Source organism: Hydractinia symbiolongicarpus, chromosome 10 (assembly GCF_029227915.1).
Source record: "Hydractinia symbiolongicarpus strain clone_291-10 chromosome 10, HSymV2.1, whole genome shotgun sequence".
NCBI lineage: Eukaryota > Metazoa > Cnidaria > Hydrozoa > Anthoathecata > Hydractiniidae > Hydractinia > Hydractinia symbiolongicarpus.
In genome coordinates this window covers 762,803-778,283 of record NC_079884.1, presented here as the reverse complement: position 1 = coordinate 778,283, position 15,481 = coordinate 762,803, and the positions used below count along the sequence as shown (strand labels likewise).

The following is a 15,481-nucleotide window of genomic DNA, read 5'->3' as shown; positions in this document are numbered from 1 at the left end:
TTTTTACTCACGAACGGCAATGTTAAACCATTTGTTTATAAATTTCTAAAATGCGATAAAAATGCTTTTTTTAGATTGTGATTTAAAAATTTAAGAACAAAGAACGTCGATAGAAAAGCTTTTTTAGATCGCATTTTAAAAGTTTAAGGATGAAAAGAGGCGACAGAAAAGCTCTGTTAGATCGCGTTGTTAAAAGATAAGAACAAAGAACAGCGATAAAAAAGCTTCGTTAGATCGTGTTTTAAAAATTTAAGAACGAAAAGTTTGACACTAGAAAAATAATAGAAAAAAAAATATAAATCATAAAGAATGCTTTGTGATTGACGATAGGAAAAAGTTACTTGCTTGCAATATGTGTAGAAATCAATTACTCAGATTGAATTGTGTATTGTATTTCAAAGGCTGGTTTATACATGTGCAATATTTTTCATGTTATATATTTTTGATATTTTCTGTTTTGTTAAACGCAAAAATTATCGTGAAGTGTATCCCAGGGCCACGAAAAGGAAGAAAAAGGCTCACTGATTCAGTTTAGAGGCAATTTTTAATCAGAAAAACACCCAAATCACAACAGTGCATTTTTTTTCAATGGACGTTCGGGCGGAGGACACTAACCAAACATAATTTTGTGTCACGCCTTAACTCTTTATTAACTCTCTTTAAGCCCTTTCTTCTTCCAATTATTGTAAACTATATTGTCAACTATGTTAACAAGGAATTGCATTTCGGGAATACTTTGGGAAAGTGTGGGTGGTTTTGGAGGACAGCCCCCAATTTAATTCGAAAAGTACCCCGCCCAAACTCGCCCTTTTATGCAGGCGTTTGCAGCTCATCAGTATCATCAGCATCCTCTTCTTGGGCTGAAGTTTGAAATAAATCAACCATTTTCAAAGGAGGTGACCAAGGCAAAGTGGGCAACTTTCGACCAGTTGCCTTGACTTCACATGTCGTTAAAATATCGTAAAAAAGTTATAAAAAAGAACATAGTTGATCATCTTGTACAGTACAATCTCTTTAACAACTCACAACATGGTTTTAGAGAAGGTCGTTCCTGTTTATCACAGCTACTGACCCATTATGATACAATCCTATCCTTTCTTGAAAGTGGTTCAAATGTAGATACAGTTTACTTAGATTCTAGCAAGGCATTTGACAAAGTGGACCACTCCATCTTAGTTGCTAAACTGAAGCAACTTGGTATAAATGACAAACTGATAAAATGGATTAAATCATTCCTTAAAGACAGAATACAACATGTTTATGTCAATGGTGTAAAATCTATACCTGCTAACGTTGGATCAGGGGTTCCACAGGGGTCTGTTCTTGGCCCACTGCTTTTTCTAATCATGGTTGGTGATATCAATCAGAACTTAAAATATTTTTAAGCATCCAGCTTTGCAGAGGACACACAAATTCTGATTGAGATTAATGGCCTCATGGACACCTTTAAACTCCAAAGTGATCTAAATATAATTTATAAGTGGACAACTGAAAATAATACGAAACTCAATGGGTGTAAGTTCGAGCACTTAAGTTATGGAAAGATTGAGTCTTTGAAACCACTCTCTGTATATCTAAGTAACACGTCAGAAAAGATTAACAAAAAAATCACTGTGAAGGACTTAGGAGTTATAATGTCGAATGATTGCAAATTTAATAAGCATATCTCAAACCTAATATCAAAGGCAAACAGGATAACTGGATGGATATTACGAACATTCGAGAGCAGAGAAAAAAATGTGATGTTGACTCTTTGGAAATCATTAGTTATTCCCCACCTTGACTATTGTTCCAAGTTATGGTCTCCACTAATGAAAGGACAAATACAAGACATAGAAATGGGGCAAAGAACCTTTACTAGAAAAATCCTTGTAACTCAAGGTTTTTCGTACTTGGACGTACTAAAAAGATTGAATCTGTATTCTCTGGAGAGAAGAAGGGAACGGTATGCCATAATTTACATCTGGAAAGTGATTGAAAAAATAGTACCAAACTTTGGTCAGGAAACTGGGAAAGGAGGCATCACATGGTACACGAATGATCATTTGGGTTGAAAATGTGTTGTTCCTGTAGTGAAGAAAGGGCCATTTTATAAGATTCGTTGTGCTAGCTTGGCTGTTCAAGGAGTACGATTGTTTAATGGTCTACCAAAAGCAATACGCAACTTATCTGATTGCAGCATAGACTCTTTTAAGTCGAAGTTGGATTGCTTTCTTGCTACTGTTCCTGATGAGCCACTGTTACCAAATTAGATTCAGTTTCGAAAGGCCAACACGAACAGCATCATTGACATGATGAGCATTGGACTGCCGAGTTGGATGCCTGAAGATCTCACAAATCTACTTCAAAGTATTTAAAGTAAGTAAATGTTACATAATTTTCTTTGATCAGTGTGATTATGCGCCTTTAATTTAAAAAAACAACTGAAGCTCAAATTTGTAACGGAGATGATAATAGTCAAAAGAAAACAATTAAAAGGCAATTTTAATCTTAGGTCTAGCATAATAACATTCCTAATAGCTAGCCAACAGTCATAGAAATGCTCTTAATTAAGCTGTACAGCTTAATTTAGACGTCAGCTTAATTAGGATGTATGATACATTCTAATTAGGCGTTTTACAGCTTAGTTAAGATGTACAAAACTTTGATCGTCTAAAACACACATTTAACTGAATTTTAGCATCTATCTAACTGAATAAATGCAATATTTACGTGCATATAAACAACTCCAATACATTAGTTTTTTCGTAGCACCCCAGAGATCCGCTAAATTTGAAGTTTTAAAAATATCCCGCTTAAATAGGATGTATCACGTGACGTGACATCCTAACTAGGATGCAGTACAGCTTAAATAGACTATTACATTTTTTTTTAATTTTTATAGTTTTTTTGAATCATAGATTAGTGTCTGTTTTTTTTTTCTTTCAGGCATTGTTCGGGTCTATGCGGGTTTTTTCAGGCGAGTACTTGAATTTTTTTCAAAACGCCGAACTCGCCCGAAAACGCCCGCACTTTTTACGGCGTATGCGGCTTATCGGCACCCTTGTGCTGGAAATACTGTTCTTCTTTTATAATATAGTGGTCAAACTGACGATGAAAGAGCTGCGGCGGTGATTCTGCTAAAATTTACCTTTTTCGAGAAATCAGGGAAAAACCTTTTTTACCTCCTAATTTAGATGTATGTCACCCAATTAAGCTGTATAATACAGCTTATTTAGGAAATCTCCAAATTAAGCTATACAGCTTAATTAAGAGGATTTTCCTGGCTGGCCAACTACATTAACAAAAGGAACGAGAAATTAGTCCTTGCACACTATCATCACAAGAAATAATTTTTTTACTTCACATCAAAAGAAATAAAACCAACCAACAGAAACAACCAAAATAAATCACAGTCAACAGAAAAACAGTCAGTAGCGCACGCGTCTTGTCTACCATATTGTCGCCGAATAAACAATTTCACATGATTTATCGCTAGGAGTGTGGCTGCCGCGGCAGCAAAAAAGTCCCCGGGGGACCAGGGTTCCAGCAAAGTCACGACGGCGACACGAAGACGCTTGGCGGTGTTGTTGAAAGAGAATCTGTTGTTGTTTTTTGGGCCAGAAAAAATTTACCATGTTGACACTAATTTATTCTCAAGAAGGTTACCTCATCCCGGGGATGAGGTTGAAAGAAGGTAACTTTTGTATTGCAACAAGGTAACGTAAGCATAATTACTGTTTTCGGATTAACTGCATGGAAATATGTTAACTCTGATTTCAACCAGGGATGGTTAGTACAAAGAATTTCTAGGTTAGTAGTTAGGTACATTTTTTAAGCGCTTTTGCATAAGAAAATGAAATTTCTTCTGGAACATTGCATTTTCCAGCACGCATAGAAGTGAAGGTGGAACGATTTCATGGGATCTTCACGTACGTCAATTGATGAAAAAGATAAAAGAACAACAGTGTAACTTATATATAGATGTCATTAATGTTGCCGGAGCTTTTAACAGCTGGTAACCATCAACAAATTAGATGTCGTTACTTTAATAAGTTATTTTCCACAAAGCTTGACCAATTTTTGGTGGTGAGTTCTTCAAACTGTTCGTTTACATCAGCAGCATCAAAACTCTTTACAGAGTTTATTTCAAATTGGATATCTTTTAAGTAAAACAAGGGTATTAAACTGGTGTCAAGTCAAGTCAAGTTTTCAACCAACTATATTAAAATCTGTAGGATTTCTAAGAAACGTAACAATATTACATACCAGCAAAAAACAAATTTTTGAACTGTTTCGACTCATTTTGCTCACGTAACCAGCATCATTTGGCCGGAAGAATTGACTTTGTAGCATTTGAGGGGCAATTGTTCTCTTTCTATGTGCAAAATTAGAATAACCTAATGATCCAATCCTGAGAAATGTCCCAAAAACCATAAAACTGTTTTTGATCATTTACGCATAAACCCGTCATTTTTGAGTCGGTTCTTAGAAAAAGGGTCTATTGTCCTCTATCGTTGTACAAAACAGCAGAAGAAACTAATGATTCAATTCTGAGGAAAGCTGGCAAAGGAGGGACGGACACAGGTCACTTTGTAGGACCTCACCTATAACAGTAGGTCGGAAAAAAATACAAATTTTCGAATGAAGTTGAAGAATATTTTTTGAAAATATAATTTATTGAAAATATTTCTTAGTGTCAATAAAATAAATTCTAATAGCTATAAATATTTTTATTTATCATATTTACAATCTTAGTATCACATGAAAAATAATAATAAAAATAAAGAATGATAAAAAATTTGGATGGTTCGGTATACAGCAAGCTTAGGGTACACAATGACGAGTAAATGCAGTGTGATGCCAACAGTATTCTTGAAGATTAAAATCACTGCTGTTTAAGTATTGTTATTAAAAAAATATCTTATTATTAAAAAAAAATCAAACATAAATTTGATGAATGAAGAGAAACGATATCGGTTTTAAACAAACAAAACAAGATAAGCATAAAATAAATAAATAAAAGTATTTAAACTTAACAAAAGCAACTATTTGCTTTACAAACCATAGTTCTTTACAAAAGATTTTTGCATCATTTTTTTTGTTTAAACCACCAGTCATTCCCTCTTTCATTCAGTGTGTATTGAATCAACATGGCTGCCGTCAATATAAACACACATCCAAGTACTAACCACAAAATTTCGATCAAAGATTTTGCGTTTACGTGCTTTGAGTTCTCCGTCATATCTTTACTAAATGTCACGCGTTTGTTTACTCTTAAAGCAGTTTTATGGTCCAGATTCCTGTCTCGTTTTTTAGATAACGATAAAGAGGCTATAGCGATGTCTTCTGTCACAATATCGTCCTCTATACCAGAATCGTTCTTCCTATCAGAATCAGTTCTCACGAACCGACCGAGTCTGTCTTCTTCACTCTGTTGATTCTCATCCCAATTCCCACATTCCCCAGGATAAAATATACTGTCGTCATCATTGCCGGAAAACAACACCACCGTTTCATCTTCCACGCCAACTATCCTATAACAACCCTTAATGCGATCACGATAATAGTATAAAGGCCTACTTGGTTGATTAAACAACTCGAGTTCCTCATAATCCTCATCCAACCAGTGTGGAATGTCTGGCGCATCAACCCAAACATCTTCATCACTGACATTGCTCACTGAAATAACTGTTACTTTCTCTAAAATGTCTGTGTTGACAGTCACTAGAGTTCTTACTTCGTCAGTGTTCAAATCCGTTTGATACACGTCCGAAAACCATGAAGAGATAAAGTCCATATCAAGTTCATCCTCGTCTACTGGTTCGTCGACAGCTTCGAATTCATTTAAAGGTTCTAACCAGATGTCTCTGTCGGGATTGTTAGTGACAACGTAACCTTCACGATTTAAGATGACGTAATTCTCCAGCAACCTTGGTACTCCGAGAAATTTTATCTGTTCCTCGCCTTGCTCGACGTATGACGATGCCGAAGAGGATGACGAATTTCTTCTTTTTCTATGCGCAGTTTCGTTTTTATAAAGTGTATGAAATTCTATTATCGGTGTCAGCTCTAATTCAATATTACCTTTCGGCTGCCGTAAGAATCGATAATCGTTTATCAACATAGCTTGCTCGATTGACTCGATATGGTAGCGATGCGTTTCGAAATCACGAAGCAGTACCCGACGTTCCAATTCGTTTTCTAAACAGGAGATTTTAGAGGTAAGACACTATATTAACAAATCGATTGCAACGAAAGGAAACAAGAGTGAGAAGTAAGGAAAGAATTCGAAAGCACGGTGAGTGCCCCACTGCATAATAGCTAGCTACAACATTCATTATTTCACCTCATATAGGGCTTAAAGATACGTGCGTTAAATATATTTCTCTTTTGAAATCTTAACACTGTACGTCACAAACAATTATTTTTAAAACTTTCTTTTCACACGTTTTTATTCATATCTTGACATGTAAGAAAGCGAACAATAAACGATTTGGAACACTAAGACAAAATAAACAAGTCGCTAAAATGGTGTTCGTAATTATGGTATTCCAGGAACAATTATAAGTTCCCCCAAAAAGTGATTTTTATCACTAGAAAATTAAATGTTGCGCCTCGTGCCGAGCAATCAAAGGTAGGTTCGTTTTGCCAAACAAACGGCTTTGCAGAACAATTCTTGATCGCAATGAAGTGCAACAAGAAATACTAGGGGTATAGATCGCCCAACAATGAAAACGTTAGCAGTTAAGCCGAATCTCCCCTGGACGATTTTCGCGACGATTTTTGTGTCGAAAAGTAGAAACCAATTCAACTTTTCGTCATGACGAAAATCGCGACCAATCAAATTCGAGTATTTTTTACGATCGTCGTAATAATCGCCGGTGAAGATTCCGCCCTTACTGTTCTTGTTTCTACGATTAATACTAAGTAAAAAAAGAAAGTGTGAACCCAATGGTAACACATCCGTGACATACCTGTTATAACCTGATAATCATTGAGAATCGACTCATGAAACAAATCAACAGGATCGATCACTTCGATATCATCATCTCTCACTTGCTGTTCCACATTACGAAAATAGTTGCGTTGCGTTAGAACCCAGTTCGCTACTTTCTGATAAACCGATTGCTGATCCATAGAATCTGCATGATATTCCGAATTGTAAAACTTCAACGGACCATCCGGTAGTTCGAAATCGGGATTCGAAGAGACGATACTCGTCTCACTGTTCTCCCGTCGTTCATGAAATAACTTTGGAAAGATGATCTCCGTGCCAGAGGCGATGTCTCTGGAAACCTGCGCAGAGGCTGATTGTGAGTAACTTTCGCATGACTTCCAGTCGATGATGTCATATGATGTGGCGTACATACTTGAAATACATGGATATTTTTTTCTTCACTAAATATATAGGATTGACGAATAAGTTACTTAACAATTAATACGGCATTTAAACGTAAGAGATTGTAAGTCTATGTCCACATTTGGTTTTTTTTGTTGGTCTGAATGGTGGTAATTTCTTAGCTACGGGCAAAAAATAAGGCTGAAATTAGTTTTGTTTGTGAGAGTTTAACCGTAGAAAAAAATAATAAAAAAATGATTAAAAAATCAACGATTTAATTTAAGACTGATGTGAATAAGGTGGAGTTAGCAAACAACTACGTTCATTTTTTGTTTCAAAAACATCCCCAGAGTGTAAAACTTTCTTTTAGTCAAGAATATATAACTATTTCTATTAAATTATTAGTAAAAAACCTTCCAAATCCAGTATAAACATTAAAAAGTATAATATATTAGAACTCGCTACATAAAAATATAATATATATATAAACATCAATATTCATACTGACCTCGTGCGATCATTCACTTTGTTGTTTAAATAAATACTGCCCACAAGAAGTCGAGTTAAAATTGATTACGAAAAAACAAAAAGAAATAAGAAACGAGTTACAATAAAGTTAACCATATTGCACACGAGAAAACTAAGTAATCTTATTTAACTGAATTACCTTGGCAGACTTAAAGACGCGGTAAAATTAATGTTATTAAAACACGCTATGTGGCAGCCATTTTAAACCACAACCAAAAAATTAAAACATTGCTAGGTCTTAAAAAAATGACTAAAAAATATCAGTATCAACCATTCTGACGTCATACCATCCCGATACACTTTATTTGTTCTCTTCCAACATGGCTGACAAAGGGTCAGGCTTCTGTAGCGCACCTATAAATTAAAAATATATAACGTAAAACACAACACAAGTAATCCATCCTAGTATATAGAAAGGGTTGGGAATCTGCACGTATATTACAGACAGTGCTAAACTCTTTCTTACAACGCAGATAAACAAACAGAACGTATTGTCTTTAAAACAAGATTAAGCAACAATAATATGATCTGACAATTATGTTAATTGTCATAAAACAACTTAATTGCTTTGAAGCGTATTATTTTTATATTAAATTTTTACATTACGCTTTTACAGACACGAATAAAATTAGAAATTCAAAATAGAAAAGTTAAAACAGCTAATAAAATGAAACAACCATACACGCGTTTACGTTTTTTTTAAAACAAACAAACATCGACGCATTGGTTTAAAAATATGTTGTTAATACTACGCTCCTCCACGGAGGTTTTCAAGGAATGTGAAACCTTAATTAATCGTAATTTAAACCGACAAAGGCGGAGAGATTTATTATTGTTATTAGGAAATGTCTATGATAATGCTCATTAATGTTACTTTCTTGTTGTTATGCCTTGACTCAATCACTTATTAATTAGTACTTTCTTATCGTAAATCATTTCGCACCTTTTATGTCTGCATACATAGCAGTTGTGCCAGACGATTGCCAGTCCTGTAAATAACTAAAAAGACAGACATGATAACAATCCAAATGAAATTGTATGAACATTGTAATACACGAGTATTACGTAATCGTAATCACAAAACAAAATGTATACAACAGATCGTAAAATAACCAAATTGATGAATTTACAGCCTCTAAATGAACGCTAAAAATAAAAACATTTTTTACTGACATGCATTCCAATACGAACTCTCACAAGAAATCAGAGTACAAGCTTTTATTTTTGAAATATTAAAAACTAGTTATTAGAAATATATTTTGACCCAAAAATTAACTTCCCCACAATTCCAATTTAGAAATATTTAAACATTGCCCAAAAATTATAAATATCCACTCTTTATGTTTCGTGTAGCCCAAACAAAAGTCTCATCCCTAGAAATTGTGTGACTAATACTTACTTTTTAGTTTAATTCCCGTTAATGAAACAAAAGTGAATTTTTTTTCGTTTTGTCGAATCTGGTTGTAAAAAATTTTAAATCGCTTTTTTAGAAATTTTTTTTTTTATTATAACATTTGAAAATTGTTTTTTTTTTGGAAAAATATGATGTCAGCAAGAAATAATGACGTCAGCATTAATTCTTTGATCTGAAATCACTTCGTTAATTTCAGTTATTAAGAAGTTTCATAGTAATAGCTTTTGTCCTTCTTTGAATTCAATAGGGTTGGCCCCCTAAAAATGAGACCCTAAATGAGGGGGTAAAATAGGGGTAAAACCTACGCTACGAATGTAAGATATACTGACATAGCTGAGCACACTTCAAGCACTGAACAAATATCTGCCAACCCGGTAAAGTAAGAAAGTCACTTCGCTGAATAAAAACAAGACCAAACTCCTCTGACCTGGTAAAATTTAGACCATCAGTCCACTGAAGTAACTCGTCCACCTCCCAGTCTTCAATGCATTCAGCTCCCGATTCTTCGGCTGCCGTAAATATACCCTGCGCAGCTGCATCAACTAAATCTTTTACTTCCGTATCTTCTCGATCTTTCGCTTTGAGCATTCCAGCTGCATACCTGAAGAGAATCGAACGTTTAAGAGCTATAATAAAAATTTTGAAAATTATACCGTACAACAAATGTGTATATCCACACCGCACGCTTCTCACAGTTTCAGCGAATATAAATCCACCATTTTGGTCGTCTGCATTTTAGATATTTTTTTAGAACAAAATAACGTTTCTGTCTGAGTCTCAATTTTTACACACTGTAACGAAGAAATTAATATGGGATTTATTCAATATTTTAACTTCCTTCTGAATATATAGACTCAATATGTAGACTCACTGAGAACAAAGTAATATCGATTTGTAGCATTGAATCATCATTAAAAAGAATTACGAAAACTCCATAAACACGTGTTGTAATCTTTATAGGATTTTTACCACTGTGGTCTTTTAAACCTCATTTCGTATAAACTATTTTCGAACACAACAACAACAATAACATTAACCACCAAACGAAAAAGTATAACAACAACACAGCTACATACATTTTTTTCATCCAGGAGATCTTTCTACGTTTTCTCTTAATCTCCAGATCTTGCTTTCTCAAAAGCTGACAAAAAAATAATTACATATCACAATCGACAACTCAAAAAACACAACACAACACACACAGGTAAAAACGTAATAAGTTGCACCTTATCGTGAGGGTAAAATACTTTCTTCTTCGAAGTCTCGTACGCAACTGGATCGGAGTTAAGGAACTTCAAAACCTTGAAAAGAAAAAAACTACACTTATGTTGTGAAGTGAAACCACATTGTGGCATTCACCTTCCTAAAAAGAAAAAAGCTGATGACTTTAACGCCCATTTTACGCCCACTTTACATGTAGTAGAAAAATAACAGAAAAAATATTTCTTCAACATATTTTAAATACATAATATAAAAGTTTTTAACATCTCACCTTTTTCAGATTTTTATTTCAGAATAAATGTAACAAATGAACTGATTAAAATTTAATTGGATCATTTTTCATAAACATAATTCTTTGTTTATTTTCAAATTTAACCTAGTACTCAGGCGAACTAGACCATTTAAACCGCTTTATACTAAACCATTTAAAAAATAAAATTTTAAACAAAAACATTTTATTGTGGGGAAGAGTCATTCTTTGAGTTAGTATAGCGAAATTTAGCACACGAAATCTTTATTTAAATTTCAATATAATAATGGTTTTGGTGCTCTTGCAAGAACTGAGATTTCTTCAATCACGACTGGTTTAAACAGAGCTAAAATAGACAACATTAAACCGTCGTAGCTGGGTAAGGCTAAAGGATATGAAGTCTAGGTGATAATTTCAAGAATTTGAGGATAGTAAATTATCAAATAAAATGTTTTATTACTCTCTCATTAACAGGCCTCCAACCATTATTATCAACTCGTTGATACCAATCGATGTCTTTATCTTCTAAGGGAAAAAAGAATAAAACTCGTCCACACATGACGTGATGACGCCTGGGCTAAGAATTAAGTAATCAAGGCACATACCTTCAACGTCAAAGGCTTTATTGTGTATAAATTTACCAGGTATAATTTTCGCAGATGCAGCCGTGTAGTATCGAGGAGCAAATGAACCTATATCTGTCACGTGACTATGTGTGAATATCTTGTAGTATATGTTTGGTGGAAACTTTGCCTAAAAAATATTATTTAGCACATGGCAAAAGATAAACTTTAATTTACAAAATAGCGGAAAACTTTGATTATTTTTCTTTTATATATTTTTTATAATTTTAAAAAAGCAAGCTTACCCCTCCAAGGCGAAATCTAACATGTGTACCCGACGCTTCATCCAATACACTTGCCTACAAAAATAAACGTTATTTCGATGAGAATCGAGAATATAAGATCTATGAGACTGCGGATCCGTCAAATGAAAAACACCTCAAGCTTCAAGCAGAAAGAAGAAAAATAATTAGAACACTGTGACAACGGTAATAGCTTAAATTCACATAAAACACGTGTATCTAACATAGCGGCACAGGACGTAAAATATAGGATTTAAACCATATATATATTTTCAAAATAATAAAACAAAACATATACCTCTTTTGGATTAATGCAACGAAGCATGAATCGAGGATCACCTTTGTTTTGAAAGTCTATGAGCTGTTTGTAGTATGTGAAAACTTGAGTATCCTAAAACAAAACCCAAGACAGTTCATAAACGAACAAATGCCAAATTTTTTTCAAAATAAGGATTCAAGACGTACAATATGTTTTCGCCAGATTTTCTGTATAATTTGAACAGCCTCACTGGCATTCAATACTTTCTTTTTTTTCTGCTGTTCCACGTTAACAAAACCAAGTGACTTCTGATTCAAGACTTTCTGTTTCAAAAGTTTTGACGACACTCTTCTCCACCATGTCTGAATAGTGAAAGCACAGTAAGCCGTGAAGGTTCTATAAAAAAAAGTATTTGCGTCATGATGTAAAAAAACAACATTTCCACTATCTCTTTGATTTGACCGCTAATGAGAAAATATCCTGGTCTTAAAAGACACAATCAAAACGCTTTTTTCTTAGGGAGTAATTAAAACAAATGATTTCTGTTTAAATGAATTTAAAAAACAATTTAATTTAATGTTTTTTTTGTATTGAGTAAAATTTGATAAAGAAAATTCTCCTCCTATAACCTTCACGATAGCACGCACAAGACTGCACTGATTAGAAGGTTTTGTTTTCATAAATCTCAAATTATAATTAGCAACAACAACAACAATAATAACAACAAAAAAAAACCCTGGGGTTTTAACACCCGTCCGGGTAAAGCTTGAATTTTTTTTTTAGAATTCGCGAATCTAAATACATTAAATATTCTTATCCAATAGACCTGCAGGAAATGCCTTGTTTAGTCAAACATAACAGGCAGGATCTATCAAATCTTAAAACAATGCAAGCACAAATCGTTTTGAAATAGCCAATAATAACTAGCAACAAATAGAGTTTCACTAATGTGAATTCTGTTTTTTAAGCTGTTTTGCTGAAGAATGTATAATTATAACTTTCTAAAGCTAAAAGAGATATCGCTGTCACGCCATGTTATTAAAGTAACATGAATTATGAGGCCACTTCTACAGAGACAAACGAAGGCGCAATTGGGACTTATATTAACACTTCAGTAAAAAAGATAATTTTTCTGCTTTTATAGCCAAAATTTAAAAAAAATCCTTTTTTCCAGGCTTTTCAGCCAACCCAACCCAACCAAAACAACAACAACAACCAAAACAACAACAGCAACAACAACAACCACAACAACAACAATGACAACAACAACCAAAACAACAACAATGACAACAACAAGCAAAACAAAAACTTACAGAAGAGTGTCTGGGGATTCTTTTTTACCATTAACATTAAGTGCTTCTTCAGTGTATTGTTGGTAATTCAGTTCAACTTTTGACACACCCTGGATGGGAATACACATAATGTCAAACTAGTAAGTAAGTCTAAACTCCATGATTTAAAGAATATTAGTTATGACAATTAAATGTGGCCAAAACACAATCCTCTAGATTATATATGACACCTGAGGTTATTACACTATTCATTATTATTGGGTGAGAAATTCAAATTCTGTATCTTTATGTACTCATGCATAATATGTGTATTAAAATGAGATTGTACCCTGGAGAGTGAGCTTTTTATTCTTGTTGATAACTCTGATGAATTGAGTGACGTTCTGAGTTCAGAATATGTTGGTGAAGACGTATAATGTGTAGATAAATAAGTACCAGTGCATGATGTGGGTCGTAAAATTGAAATCAACAGTGCTCTGAAATAAAATAACACAGTGACAAGGCGATGATACACGGTCCAATTAATCGAATTTGATTTGTCAAAATTATGTTGAGCATTAAACTAAAATGAAACTTGACAGGTCATACACGAGAAGAGATTTTTGACATTTTTTTTGTTAAAAGCCTGTTGCAGTATTGTTTCAGCAACTACAAAGTTAAGAAAACGTCGTATGTGGACGAAAAAGTGGCTGCAGAAAAGACCTAATTTAGGAGTGTTGATATGTTATTAAACAAATTTCGATTAGAGCAAGATTTTTTTAATTTTCTTTGGATGTCTTCTGCTAATAAGCTCCAGTGGGCTTCTTCCAAAATCCATTCACTGATAAAAAATCTCGTTAAATTCTCTTTTATCTTTTTTTGAAGACATTTTTAAACGTCCTCTATTAATGTTATTTCTCATATAAGAACTCACATTTTTGTGAAAGCACATTTGATGTACAGATTTTAAGCATTTTGATTAGCTAAAAACCTTTCGATTAATCGAAAAAGTTAAACCTGGCCGACTTTTTTAAAAATCAAATTCGACAAGTCGAGCATGACGAAAGCATTTTTAAATGATACACGATCCAACTAATCGAATTTGACAAATCGAATTCGAATAGTTAATTCATGTATTACGCCGTAAGGTTATGGATTAAAAATGCTTCTTTTAGTGGCAATGGTATGCAAGGAAAGAGATGGCAAAACACAAACAACAAATAAATGCAATAACTTATCAACATGAGAGCTGCACAAACAATGTGCTAATAATGGATAAAGAATGTCACCAAAATAAAAGAAGACCCCTTATGCAAAAAATTCCAAGATTTCTTCATAATTTTTATGGAGGTGTTTTAATGACTTTTTCTAGGTCAAACTAAATTCCATGACTTGTGCCACAATGCAAAAAGCACAGCAATGTTACTAAGAGAACTTCATATCCATTACCTTGTCCGATATCCTCTCCAACAACGTTGAATTTCTATAGCTGCAGCTAACTGCCTTTCATCATCTATTTCTGAGTTTTTTAAAATTTCCTATGAAAAAGGTAAAAAACAAGGTAAATAAAACATATAAATAAAACATATAAATAAAAGTATTTGGAAATATATTTGACGTAAAAAGAAGGGAATAAAGACATACCTTTCTCTCAAATTTCTGTTTACGAGCAAAGAAATCGGCTGAAAACCCTGGCAATAATGAAAATATTTTTTTTAAAATAAACACATACCAAAATTGGGCTTTACAAACAGTCCGTATCATGAGAGTAAAAATTAACGAGGAAAGGGACAACATGTTTCTTAAGGTTATGTTATGATAGCATACCAGTCGTTAACTTGTGAAAAAATACATGGGGTCGCATGTCCTTTTACACATTATTTTGTGCGCCCGTAGCTTACTACTTAAAATATAAGAAAAAAAACTCGCCTAAAATTCCTTTCTAAATATTTGACTTTACCTTAATCTATATGTTTTTATTTCAACACTCACCCTTTCACACAACTGCTCATCCTACTTCTTAATGTGTTAAGATGAATTGTAGGGGAAAAAAAGTTTGCCTAGGGTAAAAAATGTTACTTCAATTCAGTAGGGTATAACCTACCTTGTAAATTTGCTGCATTCACAAATCTCACAACGTCTTCATGTGTAAACATGGTTAAATTGTGGTTACATAGTGATAATGAAACTTCACCACAGTCTGTTCATTTAGATAAGAATTTAGATAAGAAATAAGAAATACAATTTCCAATAAGTAAAACCATCACTAGTTCATTCAAGACTTATACGAACACTTAAAGTCACTAAATAGTTAAACTTTACATCACTTAGTTTATCCACTACTTGTGTATA

The 15,481-nt window shown here is 33.6% G+C and overlaps 2 protein-coding genes across 2 annotated transcripts; both read right to left on the bottom strand.

Moving 5' to 3' along the window:
• Positions 1-4,616: 4,616 nt before the first annotated feature.
• On the bottom strand, positions 4,617-7,519 carry LOC130662722 (uncharacterized). Its single transcript, XM_057461640.1, has 2 exons — positions 6,957-7,519; positions 4,617-6,183 (listed from the first exon to the last, which is right to left on the bottom strand). Exons 1-2 carry the CDS (start codon positions 7,348-7,350, stop codon positions 5,072-5,074), a joined length of 1,506 nt encoding a protein of 501 aa, XP_057317623.1. The 5' UTR covers positions 7,351-7,519; the 3' UTR covers positions 4,617-5,071.
• A 154-nt stretch (positions 7,520-7,673) lies between these two features.
• LOC130662723 (protein MFI-like) lies at positions 7,674-15,367 on the bottom strand. The gene is made up of 15 exons (XM_057461641.1): positions 15,234-15,367; positions 14,774-14,820; positions 14,579-14,667; positions 13,479-13,626; positions 13,172-13,260; positions 12,065-12,254; positions 11,898-11,990; positions 11,603-11,656; positions 11,340-11,487; positions 11,195-11,259; positions 10,490-10,564; positions 10,340-10,404; positions 9,691-9,864; positions 8,793-8,848; positions 7,674-8,203 (listed from the first exon to the last, which is right to left on the bottom strand). The coding sequence occupies exons 1-15, from the start codon at positions 15,283-15,285 to the stop codon at positions 8,151-8,153; spliced, it is 1,398 nt and encodes a 465-aa protein (XP_057317624.1). The 5' UTR covers positions 15,286-15,367; the 3' UTR covers positions 7,674-8,150.
• Positions 15,368-15,481: the final 114 nt, after the last annotated feature.

What these genes read in the sequence shown, in the direction of transcription:
- LOC130662722 (XM_057461640.1), bottom strand. Translation starts at nt 7,350, where the DNA reads ATGTACGCCACATCATATGACATCATCGACTGGAAGTCATGCGAAAGT. An exon ending in TGATTATCAGGTTATAACAG is followed by an intron (nt 6,184 to 6,956) that starts GTATGTCACGGA and finishes TCTCCTGTTTAG; the next exon opens with AAAACGAATTGGAACGTCGG.
- LOC130662723 (XM_057461641.1), bottom strand. Translation starts at nt 15,285, where the DNA reads ATGTTTACACATGAAGACGTTGTGAGATTTGTGAATGCAGCAAATTTA. An exon ending in TTAGATTTCGCCTTGGAGGG is followed by an intron (nt 11,488 to 11,602) that starts GTAAGCTTGCTT and finishes AATATTTTTTAG; the next exon opens with GCAAAGTTTCCACCAAACAT. An exon ending in TATTTTACCCTCACGATAAG is followed by an intron (nt 10,405 to 10,489) that starts GTGCAACTTATT and finishes TTTTTTTGTCAG; the next exon opens with CTTTTGAGAAAGCAAGATCT.